This window comes from Mauremys reevesii, linkage group 24 (assembly GCF_016161935.1).
Source record: "Mauremys reevesii isolate NIE-2019 linkage group 24, ASM1616193v1, whole genome shotgun sequence".
Classification (NCBI taxonomy): Eukaryota; Metazoa; Chordata; order Testudines; family Geoemydidae; genus Mauremys; species Mauremys reevesii.
In genome coordinates, this window is record NC_052646.1 from 21,402,333 (window position 1) to 21,416,992 (window position 14,660).

Here is a 14,660-nt window from a genome sequence, read left to right on the forward strand (position 1 = left end):
GCCAGGCAATACCCGGGGTGCCCTGGTCGTGACCCGTAGTCAGAGTCGGCGCAGGGCACTGCGCCCTGACAATGGGGAGGGTACTCTGCCCGAGGCACAGGACCCTGACCTGGTGGGGAGGGAACGCCCAGGGACACGGCCCAGAGAGGCTGTGGCCCCAGACCCAGCCGGTGAGAGAGAGCAGGTCCCCATCCCTGTCCCAGCGGCTGAGTTCCAGGCCAAGGTGCAGAAAGATCCCTCCTTGCAGAAGCCCAGGGACCGGGCTAACCTCAGTGCAGGACAGACCATGAGGAGAGGTTGCAAGGAGAGGTTCCTGTGGGAGAAGGGGTTCCTGTACCGAGAATGGGCTCCCCCCGGGGAGGTGGAGTCATGGGGGATCAGGAGGCAGCTGGTGGTTCCCCAGAAGTTTCGCCACAAGCTGCTGTACCTGGCCCATGACATCCCCCTCGCCGGGCACCAGGGAATCCGGCGCACCAGGCAGAGGCTGCTACAGAACTTTTACTGGCCTGGGGTCTTTACCCATGTCCGACAGTACTGCCAATCCTGTGACCCCTGCCAGCGGGTGGGGAAGGCCCGGGACAAGGGGAAAGCAGCTCTGAGGCCTTTGCCCATCATAGAAGAGCCTTTCCAGAAGGTGGCGATGGACATGGTGGGACCTCTCAGCAAGGCGACCCGGTCAGGGAAGAAATACTTCTTGGTGGTGGTAGATTTCGCCACTCGCTACCCCGAGGCGGTGGCCTTGTCCTCTACCGAAGCAGACACCGTGGCGGATGCGCTGCTGACCATTTTCAGCCGGGTGGGGTTCCCCCAGGAAGTCTTAACGGACCAGGGGTCCAACTTCATGTCGAAGCTGCTCCAGTCCCTGTGGGAGAAATGTGGGATCCGACCCAGCTGGGCCTCAGCGTATCACCCCCAGACCAACGGGCTGGTGGAGAGGTTCAACGGGACGCTAAAGATGATGCTAAAAACATTCATGCACCAGCACCCACAGGACTGGGACAAGTACTTACCTCACCTGCTGTTCGCGTACAGGGAGGTACCCCAGGAATCTACTGGGTTCTCGCCTTTCGAACTGTTATATGGAAGGCGGGTAAGGAGGCCCCTGGACCTGATGAGAGACGAATGGGAGGGGAAGGCCGCTCCCGATGGAGAGTCGGTGGTGGAGTATGTCCTGACCTTCCGGGAAAGACTTACCGAGCTCATGGGCCTGGCCAGGGAGAATCTGGCCCGAGCCCAGAGGAAGCAGAAGGTCTGGTACGACCGCACGGCGCGGGCCCGCGCCTTCGCCACCGGGGACCAAGTGATGGTTCTCATCCCCATGAGGAAAAACAAACTCCAGGCTGCCTGGGAAGGGCCCTTCAAGGTTGTTAAGCAACTAAATGAGGTAAACTATGTGGTGGAGCTGTCGAACCGGGCGCACCACCGCCGGGTGTACTATGTGAATATGATGAAGCCATACTATGACAGGGGGAATATGGTGTTGGCCGTGTGTGGGCACTGGGAGGAGCCGGGGGATGACCCTTTAGTGGATCTATTCCCAGGGACAAAGGCTGGTTCCCCACTGGAGGCGATTCCCCTCTCTGATCAGCTGACCCCGGCCCAGCATGCTGAGATCAGAGGGGTGCTGCATCTATACCGACAGCTGTTTTCCAACCAGCCTGGGCGCACTAATGTGACTGTCCACCGGGTGGAGACTGGGGCACACACCCCGATACGATGCTCCCCTTTTCGGGTCACCGGCAAAACTGCCCAGGAGCTAGAAAGAGAGGTCAGGGACATGCTGGCCTTGGGGGTGATCCAGCCGTCCGCCAGCCCCTGGGCCTCCCCAGTGGTGCTGGTCCCCAAGAAGGACGGGTCGATCCGGTTCTGCGTGGACTATCGAAAGCTCAATGCCATCACCGTATCTGATGCCTACCCCATGCCCAGGCCTGACGAGCTCCTGGACAAGCTGGGAGGCGCTCGGTACCTCACCACCATGGATCTTACAAAGGGCTACTGGCAAGTGCCGCTGGACGTTGATGCCAGGCTGAAATCGGCCTTCATTACCCCCCTGGGGCTCTATGAGTTTCTGACCCTGCCCTTCGGCCTCAAGGGAGCACCGGCCACCTTCCAGCGTCTGGTGGATCAGCTGCTGAGGGGGATGGAGAGTTTGCTGTGGCGTATATTGATGACATCTGCGTCTTCAGCCAGACCTGGGAGGACCACGTGTCCCAGGTTAGACGAGTGCTGGACCGACTCCGGGAGGCTGGACTGACCGTCAAGGCTGAGAAGTGCAAGGTGGGGATGGCGGAAGTATCTTACCTGGGCCATCGGGTGGGGAGCGGCTGCCTAAAGCCGGAACCGGCCAAGGTGGAGGTGATCAGAGACTGGCCCGCTCCCCAGACTAAAAAGCAGGTCCAGGCCTTTATTGGGATGGTGGGGTACTATCGGAGGTTCGTGCCCCACTTTAGTGCTATAGCCGCCCCCATCACTGAGCTGTGCAAGAAGGGGAAGCCAGACAAGGTGGTCTGGACCGAGCAGTGCCAGGTGGCTCTCCAGGCACTGAAGGAGGCTCTGCTCAGAGGCCCAGTTCTGGCAAACCCAAACTTTGACAAGCCCTTTCTGGTGTTCACCGACGCCTCAGACACGGGCCTGGGGGCGGTGTTGATGCAGGAGGATGAAAAGGGGGAGAGACACCCCATCGTGTACCTGAGCAAGAAGTTGCTACCCCGGGAGCAGAACTACGCGGCCATCGAGAAGGAATGCCTGGCCATGGTGTGGGCCCTGAAGAAACTGGAGCCCTATCTCTTTGGGCGCCACTTCACCGTGTGCACCGACCACTCTCCCCTGACCTGGCTGCACCAGATGAAAGGAGCCAACGCCAAGCTCCTGAGGTGGAGCCTGCTCCTGCAGGACTATGACATGGACGTGGTCCACGTGAAGGGAAGTGCCAACCTGATAGCGGACGCGCTGTCCCGGAGAGGGGGCCCCGAACATCCCCGGGTCACTGGGCAGTGACCCCGCTCAGTTCAGTCTCGGAGGGGGGAGAGGTGTGATGGAGCAGGGGCTGTCTGTGTGGGGGATGGGAGAGCAGGGAGGATTTTAGGTGAGATGCAGGTATTCAGACTATGCACACCGCACCATAGTAACTCTAGCTCAGGAACCAACCCATGCAACAAACCTCGATGCCAACTCTGCCCACATATCTACACCAGCAACATCATCACAGGACCTAACCAGATCGGCCACACCATCACCGGTTCATTCACCTGCACGTCCACCAATGTAATATATGCCATCATATGCCAGCAATGCCCCTCTGCTATGTACATCGGCCAAACTGGACAGTCTCTAAGGAAAAGGATAAATGGACACAAATCAGACATTAGGAATGGCAATATACAAAAACCTGTAGGAGAACACTTCAACCTCCCTGGCCACACAATAGCAGATCTTAAGGTGGCCATCCTCCAGCAAAAAAACTTCAGGACCAGACTTCAAAGAGAAACTGCTGAGCTCCAGCTCATCTGCAAATTTAACACCATCAGCTTAGGACTAAACAAAGACTGTGAATGGCTTGCCAATTACAGAACCAGTTTCTCCTCCCTTGGTTTTCACACTTCAACTGCTAGAACAGGGCCTCATCCTCCCTGATTGATCTGACCTCGTTATCTCTAGCTTGCTTCTTGCTTGCTTATATATACCTGCCCCAGGAAATTTCCAACACTTGCATCCGACGAAGTGGGTATTCACCCACGAAAGCTCATGCTGCAAAACGTCTGTTAGTCTATAAGGTGCCACAGGACTCTTTGCTGCTTCTACAGAACCAGACTAACACGGCTCCCCCTCTGATACTCAGACTGTAAGACGAGCTAGGCCTGGGGGAGGGGAGGTGACACCTCGGCCCAGGAGTTAGACAAAGAAAAGGGGCGGAGGGGAAGGGTTGGGTCAGTCTTCGGCTGGGGAACTGGGAGGTGGGTTTTCAGGGGATCCTAGGCTGGGATCCAAGCACCCTGAACCCCCCAGAGAGGCCAGATTGAGGGGTCCTGGCTCTGAACACGAGCTCTGCTGTATCCTGTGTTCCTGTGTCCAATAAACCCTCTGTTTTACTGGCTGGCTGAGAGTCACTGGGAGTCCCAGGAAGAGGGGTGCAGGGCCGGACTCCCCCACACTCCGTGACAATCCCTTTCTGCCATTTCCGCGACTCATTCTCTGCAGTTCACCGACCTGGGAATAGATCCTGTCACGTCAGGGACCCCCCAGGCCCTTCGTCATCTGAATCCCCCGGGAATCACCTGGTCACCCCCAATTCTGATCCCGGCCTCGGGGGCCCGCGCTGGCCCTGCGCAGAACTCGCTGCACTGCGCTCCCAGGCTGCCTGTCGGAGGTTGGCACGTCAAGGGGAGCCGGAGCCGCTGGCTGCTGGGGTCAGGGCGGGCTGCCATGCGGGCGTGGGGCTCGGGGCCCACGTGTGTAGTGGGGGGGAGTTGCGGGCCAGGGGGCCGTGTGGGCGGCCGAGCAGGGTAACAGGCCCCCCAGGCTGGGGAATGAAGGGGACACAGACTGTACCCAGGGAACCTGTCGTGCCCCCCAGCTGCCCCCAGCCCCTCTCCCCCGCTGCCCTCCGGCCCAGCCCCTCCGGCCCAGGCCCCAGGCCCCGCGGCCCCCGCCGGGGTTTGCACACAGCTCTGAAGACGATTCAGGGGGGTTCCACAGGGGCCCCCCTGCCAAAGGAGGGACAAGTCTCTTGGGGCACTGGAGGGGGGTGCAGGGGGACCCCTTTGCCCTGCTCCCAGCCCCACACGGCAGCCGCTCCACTCCTCAACATGGCCTTTAATGGGGAAAGACACAGATACAGCGTCACTCCTGGGGGGCCAGCGGGGGAAGCCCAGGGTCAACTCGACAGTGAGCGGAAACGGGGAACCCTGGTCGGAGCAGGACCCCTGCAATGGGGGACATGGGGGTGATTGCGGGGCTGGGGGCATCAGGTGGGAAGTCGAGAAGAGGGGGAGGTGGAGGGAGCCGGGGGGTGGGTCTGAGAGGCTGGTAGAAATGGCAGCAAAGAGTGACCATGATCTGGGGGGGTCCCTGCCCCCCAGGGGGTCCTGCCGGGGGGGGGCTGGGAGGAGGCCCCAGAACCCCAGGGGGTGCAGCGGAAGAGTGGGCTTGTGGGGGGTCCCTGCCCCCTAGGGGGTGCTGCCAGGGGGGGTCCCTGCACCCCCATCACACGGGCTCCATCTGCAGCTCGTCAGCCTCCCCCGACTCCAGCTCATGGAAGGCAGCGTGGGAGCCGATCACCACCAGGGTGGCACCTGCGGGGGGCGACAGAGAGGTGGGGGGATGAGAGAGACAGCGACACTGTCCCCCCGCTGCTCCCAGCTCCCCTCTCCCGGTGCACCCCATAGAACCCTGCTGCCCCCCAGCTCTACCTCCCCACTGCATCCCATGGACCCCGCTCCCCAGCTCCTCTCCCCTCCCCGCTGCACCCCAAAGAACCCTGCTGCCCCCAGCTCCTCCCCTCTCCCGGTGCACCCCATAGAACCCTGCTGCCCCCCAGCTCTACCTCCCCCGCTGCCCCCAGCTCCGCCTCCCGCCTGCTGCACCCCATGGACCCCCGCTGCCCCAGCTCCCCTCCCCGCTGCCCCCAGCTCCCCTCCTCCCCGCTGCACCCCAAAGAGCCCTGCTGCCCCAGCTCCCCTCCCCGCTGCCCCCAGCTCCGCCTCCCGCCTGCTGCACCCCATGGACCCCGCTGCCCCAGCTCCCCTCCCCTCCCCGGTGCACCCCATGGACCCCGCTGCCCCCAGCTCGCCTCCCTCCCCGGTGCACCCCATAGAACCCTGCTGCCCCAGCTCTACCTCCCCACTGCATCCCATGGACCCCCATTCCCCCAGCTCCTCTCCCTCCCCGCTGCACCCCAAAGAGCCCTGCTGCCCCCAGCTCCTCCCCGCTGCCCCCAGCTCCTCCCCGCTGCACCCCAAAGAGCCCTGCTGCCCCAGCTCCTCCCCGCTCCCCAGCTCCTCTCCTCCCCGCTGCACCCCAAAGAGCCCTGCTGCCCCAGCCCTCCCCGCTGCCCCCAGCTCCGCCTCCTGCCTGCTGCACCCCATGGACCCCGCTGCCCCAGCTCCTCCCCGCTGCACCCCATAGAGCCCTGCTACCCCAGCTCCGCCTCCCCACTGCACTCCCACTGCCCCCAGCTTGCCTCCTCCCCTGCTGCCCCCATAGACCCCAGCTGCCCCCAGCTCCCCTCCCCGCTGCCCCCAGCTCCGCCTCCTGCCTGCTGCACCCCATGGACCCCGCTGCCCCCAGCTCCTTCCCCTCTCCTGCTGCCCCCATAGACCCCGCTGCCCCCAGCTCCCTCCCCGCTGCCCCCAATTCTGCCTCCTCCAGTGCACCCCATACATGGCCCCGATTTCCAGCCCCGCTCCTCCTGCTGTTGCATCTCAGGTCCCCAGCCCCTCCCCATCTGCACCCCCTGCACCCCAGTTCCATGGCCCCTCTGCCACTGGCCCTCCCCCTCCCCTCCCCGCCAGCTGCCCCAAATCCCCCTGCCCCTGCTGCACCACTCACCGCGGTCAATCGGCCCCCAAACCTCCCCCACTGACCCCCCGAGTGCCAGGAGAGGAACAGCCCATGGGGAGTGGGGCAGGCACAGATTGGGGAGTTCCCCTCCCCCACACTCAGCTCTTTGGCAGGTTCTGCGCCCCAAATGGCCCCCCAGGCAAGCCCCCAAAGGCAGCAGCTGATGGGGGCTGGGGTTACACCCTGGGTCGGGGGAGGGGGTTGCTCACCCAGCACCCAGAAGACGGCGGATCCGGCCCCTGCCAGCCAGAAGAAGGGGAAGGAGACGCCCCCTGCCAGTCCGTACTGCTGAGCCGTGCCGAGCTCCCGGCCTGGCCGCGCCAGAGAGAGAGAGAGAGAGAGAGAATGGGGGGTGAGGGGAGCCCAGACCCCTGCCGACCAGCCAGCCCCCCAGCCAGCCAGCTGCCCGCCAGCCTGCCCCCGCCCCCTGAGCCAGCCAGCCCCCCGCCCCCGCCCCCCGGCCAGTCCGTACTGGTGAGCGGTGCAGTTAGCCACCCCAAGCTGCAAACAAGCCATGTCCAGGACTGGTAACTATGCAGCAGCTGCAGAACAGCTGATGGAGATATATATATATGGGGGGGGGAGTATTAGGTATAATGTGTCTATATAAGGATTAAGATCTTAGTTATTGGTCATAAATCAGATTGTTCTCATAATAAACGTGGCATCTCTGTCTGGCCCCCTGGAAAGATCCTGTGTAGTTTTGTCTGTACGACATTATTGGTGGAGGATGCAAAGGGGAGAATCCAGTTATTATAAACCTGGTGTGCACCCGCCAGCTTTAGGGAGCCTGGCACAATCGGGAAAAGGTCGTAAACTTCCAGTTAATTAACCACAAACTCTGAAGGAAATAGGAGTTTAGGTTTGAATCTTGTGCTGATTAAAGGGGTGCACACCCTCGGGCGCAGCAGGGCTGAGAAACAGGAGAGGTTTAGCACCCCTCTCTCCAGCCCAGACTGCTGGGGGAAAGAACTGGAGGTGGGTATAGCCCCGGTCATAGTAAGGCCGGGCAACAGGCCTCCAGGTTTGCACACTGAAAACCCTAGGTGCACACACCCTCCGCCGTAGCAAGCCTGAGAACTGAGTGCTTCTCGCTCGGAGCCTGGGAAGGGTTTGTATAGCTGGTGCATGAACCCTTGGTGGTGGTAGCCGAGTGATAGAGGGAGGCGTAGTGTCTCTCCCTCTGGCCCAGAGAGGGCTACGCTGCTCCTTCCAGGAGGTACAAAGGTAAAATTGCTCTTTCAGGAGTTGTAAGCTGCTTTTTTAGGAATTAGGGGTTATAGTGCTGGATATTTATCAGTTTGGGTTTGCTGTGGTTGGCTGTTGCTCACGACTGTTGGAAAAAATGTTTAAGAAAACACTGTCTAAAGAGATCCTTAAAAAAAAATTGTCCAGGTACTTATTAATATATAAACCCTCAACTCCAATGAAAAAGGAAGCAGCCGCAGTTTGGCTTCTATGGAAAACCTGTAGTGAGCTTTTCCTTCAATTGGCTAAACATCAAAATGAAAAACTGCACCAAGATTTACAAGCCTCTGCTGCAAAAGCAGCGAAATGAAAAGGTGTGTGGTACCCAAACCCAGTTAGATGCCCTTAAGGCTGGGTACAGAGGGTTAAGCAGCTCTCACATCTTACAGCAGCAGTGACATCAGAAGAAGGAACATCTGAGCCCCCAAAAGGGGCAAATTTTTGGGACTCCTCTGGAGAGTGGGAAGGGGGATATTTGGGTAGATTCCTCCTCCCAGGGCCAACAGTAACAACAGCACCTGCTTCTGCCTCAGACCTCCAGGCCATGGCAAAGTGGGTGGGGATTTTAAAATAAAAAAAAATTTCAACTCAAAGAAATGCACCACTTAATTAGCGTTTGTGCAGCCCCGAGTACCGAACACGCTATGGCAGAGACTGAGCAGGGCCTGCCATGTGGGAGCTCTGTGCTAATTTATTTCTAAGCTTCCATCTTTCAGGCTCTGAACCAGAACCTCAGGAGAGCTGGTACCAGCTGAAGAGTTACAGAAATACCATGGTTACAGTGTCGCGACAAAGTCTGGGGTCAGTGTTCTGGGCCTGTCTCTAGTGGTGTCCTGTGCTGGCACTGGCTCCAGAGAGAGGGGTTACTGCACTGGACAGGGCAAATGTCTTCTCCGCTCTCTGCTTCCCCCATGTCCATCCAGCTTATCAATCAGACTCTGGTCCCCAGTGCATCAGCTTTATTTTTGTTAGGTTCTCTAAGAGTCATTTTGTTATTAAGAGCATAAGAAAGGCCGTACCGGGTCAGACCAAAGGTCCATCTAGCCCAGTATCTGTCTACCGACAGTGGCCAATGCCAGGTGCCCCTGAGGGAGTGAACCTAACAGGCAATGATCAAGTGATCTCTCTCCTGCCATCCATCTCCATCCTCTGACGAACAGAGGCTAGGGACACCATTCTTACCCATCCTGGCTAATAGCCATTTATGGACTTAGCCACCATGAATTTATCCAGTCCCCTTTTAAACATTGTTATAGTCCAACCTTCACAACCTCCTCAGGCAAGGAGTTCCACAAGTTGACTGTGCGCTGCATGAAGAAGAACTTCCTTTTATTTGTTTTAAACCTGCTGCCTATTAATTTCATTTGGTGACCCCTAGTTCTTGTATTATGGGAATAAGTAAATAACTTTTCCTTATCCACTTTCTCCACATCACTCATGATTTTATAGACCTCTATCATGTCCCCCCTTAGTCTCCTCTTTTCCAAGCTGAAGAGTCCTAGTTTTGTTATTGATACATTTGTGGTGTTAGTTACATTTGCTTGTATTGTTAATTCCACACTTTCCTCTGTGCTCCCTGGTTCTCCTTCCCCAAGCCCTGAAGGGGAGTTCTTGGGCCCCCATAACCGGTAAGACCTTGGCCCATAATTGCAGGGCCCCATCTTTCAGGTCCCCAAAAACCTCTTAAGAACTGTTAAAAATAGGGGATTCGGCAACATTTTAGCAACTAAATGTTAGTTTAAGTCCAAATCAGCTTGTGACGTTATTGATATAAATGGGGACCATATAGAACATGGGTTGCAACCAAGGTCCTGTAGTGGCACCAAATCCTAAGTAAAGGGGGTCATATAAGGTGTCTAAGACCAGGTTCCGGGTTGCTGGTTATAATTATGCTGTCTGTATGTCTGTATCATTTTTAGTTGAAGTTATGAATGTTGGCTCTATGCTGGCAGTATTTCAAGTTTGTGCTGTGCTTCTGGGGGAAGCCTCCCAGACAAGCTGGTGTTAGCTCTGCCTAGCCTGTTTGATGGCCCATTAAGGACCATTAAGGACACAATGGACCCATGGAGAGAAGGCAGACACGCCTTGTGACTCAGCAAAGTATGCAGGGACTGGCTCATGTGACTCAAGGCTCCATTTTGCTGTAAAATTCCACAGTGAAGACAAAGGGATTCTTACACCTGGAAAAGTCTATATAAGCCTGATGCTTCGTCTCCATCTTGTCTTCAATCCTGCTTCTGACCTCTGGAGGGACTTTGCTACAAACTGAAGCTTTACACAAGGGACTGAAGGACCCATCCCAGTGGGGGATGTTCTCCAGAGACTTAATCTAAACCTGCAGTTTACTCCAGCACTGCTGCAAGCCTGAACTAAGAACTTTGCCATTACTGTATGTAATTGATTGCATTTAACCAATTCTACCTCTCATCTCTACCTTTTTCCCTTTGTAAATAAACCTTTAGATTTTAGATTCTAAAGGATTGGCAACAGCGTGATTTGTGGGTAAGATCTGATGTGTATATTGACCTGGGTCTGGGGCTTGGTCCTTTGGGATCGAGGGAACCTTTTTCTTTTATTGGGGTGTTGGTTTTCATAACCATTTATCCCCAGGACGAGTGCACTGGTGGTGATACTGGGAGACTGGAGTGTCTAAGGAAATTGCTTGTGTGACTTGTGGTTAGCCAGTGGGGTGAGACCAAAGTCCCTTTTGTCTGGCTGGTTTGGTTTGCCTTAGAGGTGGAAAAACCCCAGCCTAGGGCTGTAACTGCCCTGTTTGAGCAATTGGTCCTGATTTGGCACTCTCAGTTGGGTCCCGCCAGAATCGCTCCGTCACACAGCTTAACCTTGGTGACAACTGTGCTCCTCCTACGACGTCGTCTTTGTTGTGTGCGTAAGGGGGTCCTGAGCTCAGGGACTTGTATTGTTCGATGGCTATTGGCTATTGCAGCATCACACTTGGGCCTCAGTTTGTGTGTCAACGTACCCGAGGATTGGAATGGGGATGGTTTTAGTGTATCCCAATTATCCCACCGATCGTTGTTTGCATTGGTGTGCAGGTTCTAGCTGGTGTTCACTCAGTTGTAATGGGTTTAGTTGTATTCACCTGGTTATGATAGTTTGGTTTGTTTGCAACAGCTCCCCTGTGCCCTGCGACGACAGCAGCCCCTGGGATGGTCAGAGATCAAGGGGCAGAGTGTGGTAGGAGCAGCCGCCTGGGCAGCAGCCCTAACCATCATTTTTCATCCCCTCATTGTCCTATTAGTAACCCCAACTGTTATGCTGGTTCTGCCTTAAACCAGCGACAGAAAGTGGGACCCACCCACTGCCCCTGGACTGAAGGGTCAAAAGGAGGATAATGTAGAACTGATGAATGACATGGGTTTTAATTGTTCTTTGTTACTGCACTTCATTAATGTAACTTCATAAGTAAAGTTTTATGAATGAAACAACGTTCATTCATCAAAGCGGCTACCCCAAGAACTGGCTAATTGACAATGCAGATGCTTGTTAAGAGCCAGAGCTGCCTTTGTAAAAGCAGCCAAGAGTCCTGGGGCACCTTGGAGACGAACAGGCGGCTGGAGCAGGAGCTGTTGTGGGTGAACACCTGCATCCGATGAAGGGGGCTTCACCCACGACAGCTCTTGCTCCACAACGTCTGTTAGACTCTCAGGGGCCCCAGGACTCTTCGCTGCTTTTACAGATCCAGACTAACAGGGCTCCCCCCTGAGACCTGCCTTTGTGCGTTTCACTGTCAATCCAATTCCTGCTTAAATCACTGAGACTTGCCCGGTTTCTTCTGCTCACCCGTCACTACACTGCCCTACACTGTAACTCCGGGTCACTGTTTGCCATACTGGAATTCAAACCCCATTTTAAAACACTCGCTCCATTTTCTAAAAGCTTCCTCCAACCGTCAGTTTTGCAAACCCTGCTGTACTCTCATTAGTCAGTGTAGACGTGTGACTGAGGTATGGCTGGACGATGGGCTCAGCCTCCAGCCCCAGCCTGGCCTGATGAAACGGAGTTCAAACCCCACCGGCTGAAGAAGCAGACAAGGGCCCTAACACAGTAAGCAGAGGCCACCCTAAAACAAAAGCTGCAATAGAAGGAAGTTCAAAGCCGGGTCTGAGGCTGACAGTCGCCTGCAATTGACAGGTGATCAGTCACCAAACCCAGAGGCAGCGGGACACAGCAAGACCTAGAGACTCTGGATTCAAACTGAAGCCTACAGAAAGGATGGGGGGGATGGGAGACTGTGGGGGGGTAACACTCTGCTGCCAACATGGAGGGGCATCGGTGCAGGCCCAACAGAGACCAGCTCGTCCTTGTGCCCGGCTTTCCTGGCCAGTTCGCCGCCCCGAGCTACCAACCCAAGCCGGGAACTCAAGCCATGTCCAGGACTGGTAACTATGCAGCAGCTGCAGAACAGAGGTGGGGGGTGTGGGGGGGGGTGTCTCGGAGCATGAGCTGTGGTGGGTGAATCCCCGCTGCGCCGGATGCAAGTCATATTAGTTAGTGGTCAGAAATCAAACTGTTCTCATAATAAACGTGCCATCTTTGCCTTGCCCCCTGAAAAGATCCTGTGTAGCTTTGTCTGTACGACACCAGCCCCCCAGGCCTGCCCCCCCAGCCAGAGAGAGAGAACGGGGGGGGGTGAGGGGAGCCCAGACCCCCCCGTGCCTGCCCCTGAGCCAGCCAGCGCCCCAAGCCCACCTGCCGGCCAGTCCGTACTGCTGAGCCGTGCTGAGCTCCTGGCGTGGCCGCGCCAGAGAGAGAGAACGGAGGGGTGAGGGGAGCCCAGACCCCCCCCCCCCGAGCCAGCCAGCCCCCAGCACCCCCTGGAGGGGATGAGCCCCACATCCTGCCCCTGCTCCCAAGCCAGCCAGCCCCCCGCGCCCCCTGGAGGGGACGGGCCCTGGGCCCCCACTCACCGAACAGCACGAGCCGGGACTGCTGGGTTCGCAGGTAGATGAGGTAACAGGCCCCGAAGAAGACAGCCAGCGCCACTAGGAGCAGGGGGGAGGTGATCCTGGGGGGCAATGGCAGAGGGTTGGGGGGGCCATACCCGCCATACTCTGCCCCCCCCCAGCTTACATATGTTCCCCCGTTTCACACCCCTCCCCCACAGCCTTTGCAGAACCAGCCTATTCCAGGGCTCCCCAGCTCCCCCCTGGACCCACGTCCACCTGCCCCACCGCCTGGGCCCCCGTCCGCCCGCCTCCTGGCCCCCGGCCACTCCCCCTGCCCCTGGGCCCCGGCCACCAGCCCCTGGGCCCCGGCCGCCTGCCCCTGGGCCCCCGGCCGCCTGCCCCACCCCCTGCCCCTGGGCCCCCCGGCCGCTGCCCCCCTGGCCGCTGCCCCCCCCGGGCCCCCCGGCCGCTGCCCCCGCTCACAGGCAGTAGAGGATGAGGCCCAGGAAGACGAAGACGTAGTTGCTCTGGAAATGCTCCACGTTGCGCGCCAGGCGCTGGCACAGCTCCCCGAAGTCGCGGGGCCTCCCGAAGCGGCGCTGGTCGGCGAAGCTGCCCCACGGGCGCAGGGTGGCCCGACGCTGCTCCAGCCACTTCTTGGCCGGGCCCTGGGGCAGCAGGGCCGGGATGGAGATCCTGGGGGGCCGAGAGATGGGGCACCTCTGAGCCGCAGCACCCCCCATGGCGCCCCCCGCTCCCTGCCCCACGGCGCCCCCACTGACTGCCCCACCCCGCTCCCTGCCCCACAGCGCCCCCCACGGCGCCCCCCCACTCCCTGCCCCACGGCGCCCCATTGTGCCCCGCCCGCTCCCTGCCCCACGGCATCCCCACTGACCCCCGCCCCGCTCCCTGCCCCACGGCGCCCCATTGTGCCCCCGCTCCCTGCCCCACGGCGCCCCCCACTGACCCCCCCCCCCCCGCTCCCTGCCCCACGGCGCCCCCCATTGTGCCCCCGCCTGCCCCACGGCGCCCCACTGACCCCCACCCCGCTCCTGCCCCACGGCGCCCCCATTGTGCCCCCATTGTGCCCCCGCTCCCTGCCCCAGGGTGCCCCTACTGTGCCCCCGCCCTGCTCCCTGCCCCACGGCGCCCCCTATCCCCCCGCAGCTCCCTACTGAGTGCCGAGGGGTCCCGCAGCCTCCTGCTCGGCGGGCGGGGGGAAGGGATGGTCCGAGCCGCCTTTCCCGGCCATGGTGCTCAGCGCCCGGGGCTGCGGAGAGGGCAGGCAGGACGTGAAACCAGGCCCCGGGAGCTGCAGCGGGGAACAGGGGCGCCCGGGGGCAGGACGTGAAACCAGCCCCGGGAGCTGCAGCGGGGAACGGGGCGCCCGGGGCAGGACGAACCAGCCCCGGGAGCTGCAGCGGGGGGGGAACGGGGCGCCCTGGGCGGGGGGGGGCAGGACATGAAACCAGCCCCGGGAGCTGCAGCGGGGAACGGGCGCCCGGGGGCAGGACGTGAAACCAGCCCCGGGAGCTGCAGCGGGGGAACGGGCGCCCTGGGCGGGGCAGGACATGAAACCAGCCCCGGGAGCTGCAGCGGGGAACGGGCACCGGGGCGGGGATGCGGCGCTGCTGCCCCCTCCCGGGTTGCCATGGCGACGGCTCCCGCTCACCTGCCGCCTGCTCCAGCGCGGCCGCCGCTGCCTCGACGTGGCGACCGGGGCGGGGGGGGGGGGGAGCGGAACTGTGGGGCGGGCCGCGGTGCATGCTGGGAAATGGAGTCTGGTCGCAAAGGCTTGTGGGAGATGGAGTCCAGGCCCCCCCCCGTGGTCTCGGGACGAGCTGGGGGACGTGGGGGGGCAGGAGGGAGGTTCGAGGGTTCCGGGGGGGGGGGCTCAGCCCCTTCCTTTCTCTGAACTCCTCTTATGCAAATTATTTAATAGTC

General features: G+C 59.6%; 1 protein-coding gene across 1 annotated transcript; it reads right to left on the bottom strand.

Moving 5' to 3' along the window:
• Positions 1-4,648: 4,648 nt before the first annotated feature.
• On the bottom strand, positions 4,649-14,487 carry RABAC1 (Rab acceptor 1). The gene is made up of 6 exons (XM_039512227.1): positions 14,389-14,487; positions 13,892-13,986; positions 13,200-13,412; positions 12,738-12,835; positions 6,768-6,869; positions 4,649-5,291 (listed from the first exon to the last, which is right to left on the bottom strand). Exons 2-6 carry the CDS (start codon positions 13,966-13,968, stop codon positions 5,203-5,205), a joined length of 579 nt encoding a protein of 192 aa, XP_039368161.1. The 5' UTR covers positions 13,969-13,986; positions 14,389-14,487; the 3' UTR covers positions 4,649-5,202.
• Between the last annotated feature and the right edge of the window lie 173 nt (positions 14,488-14,660).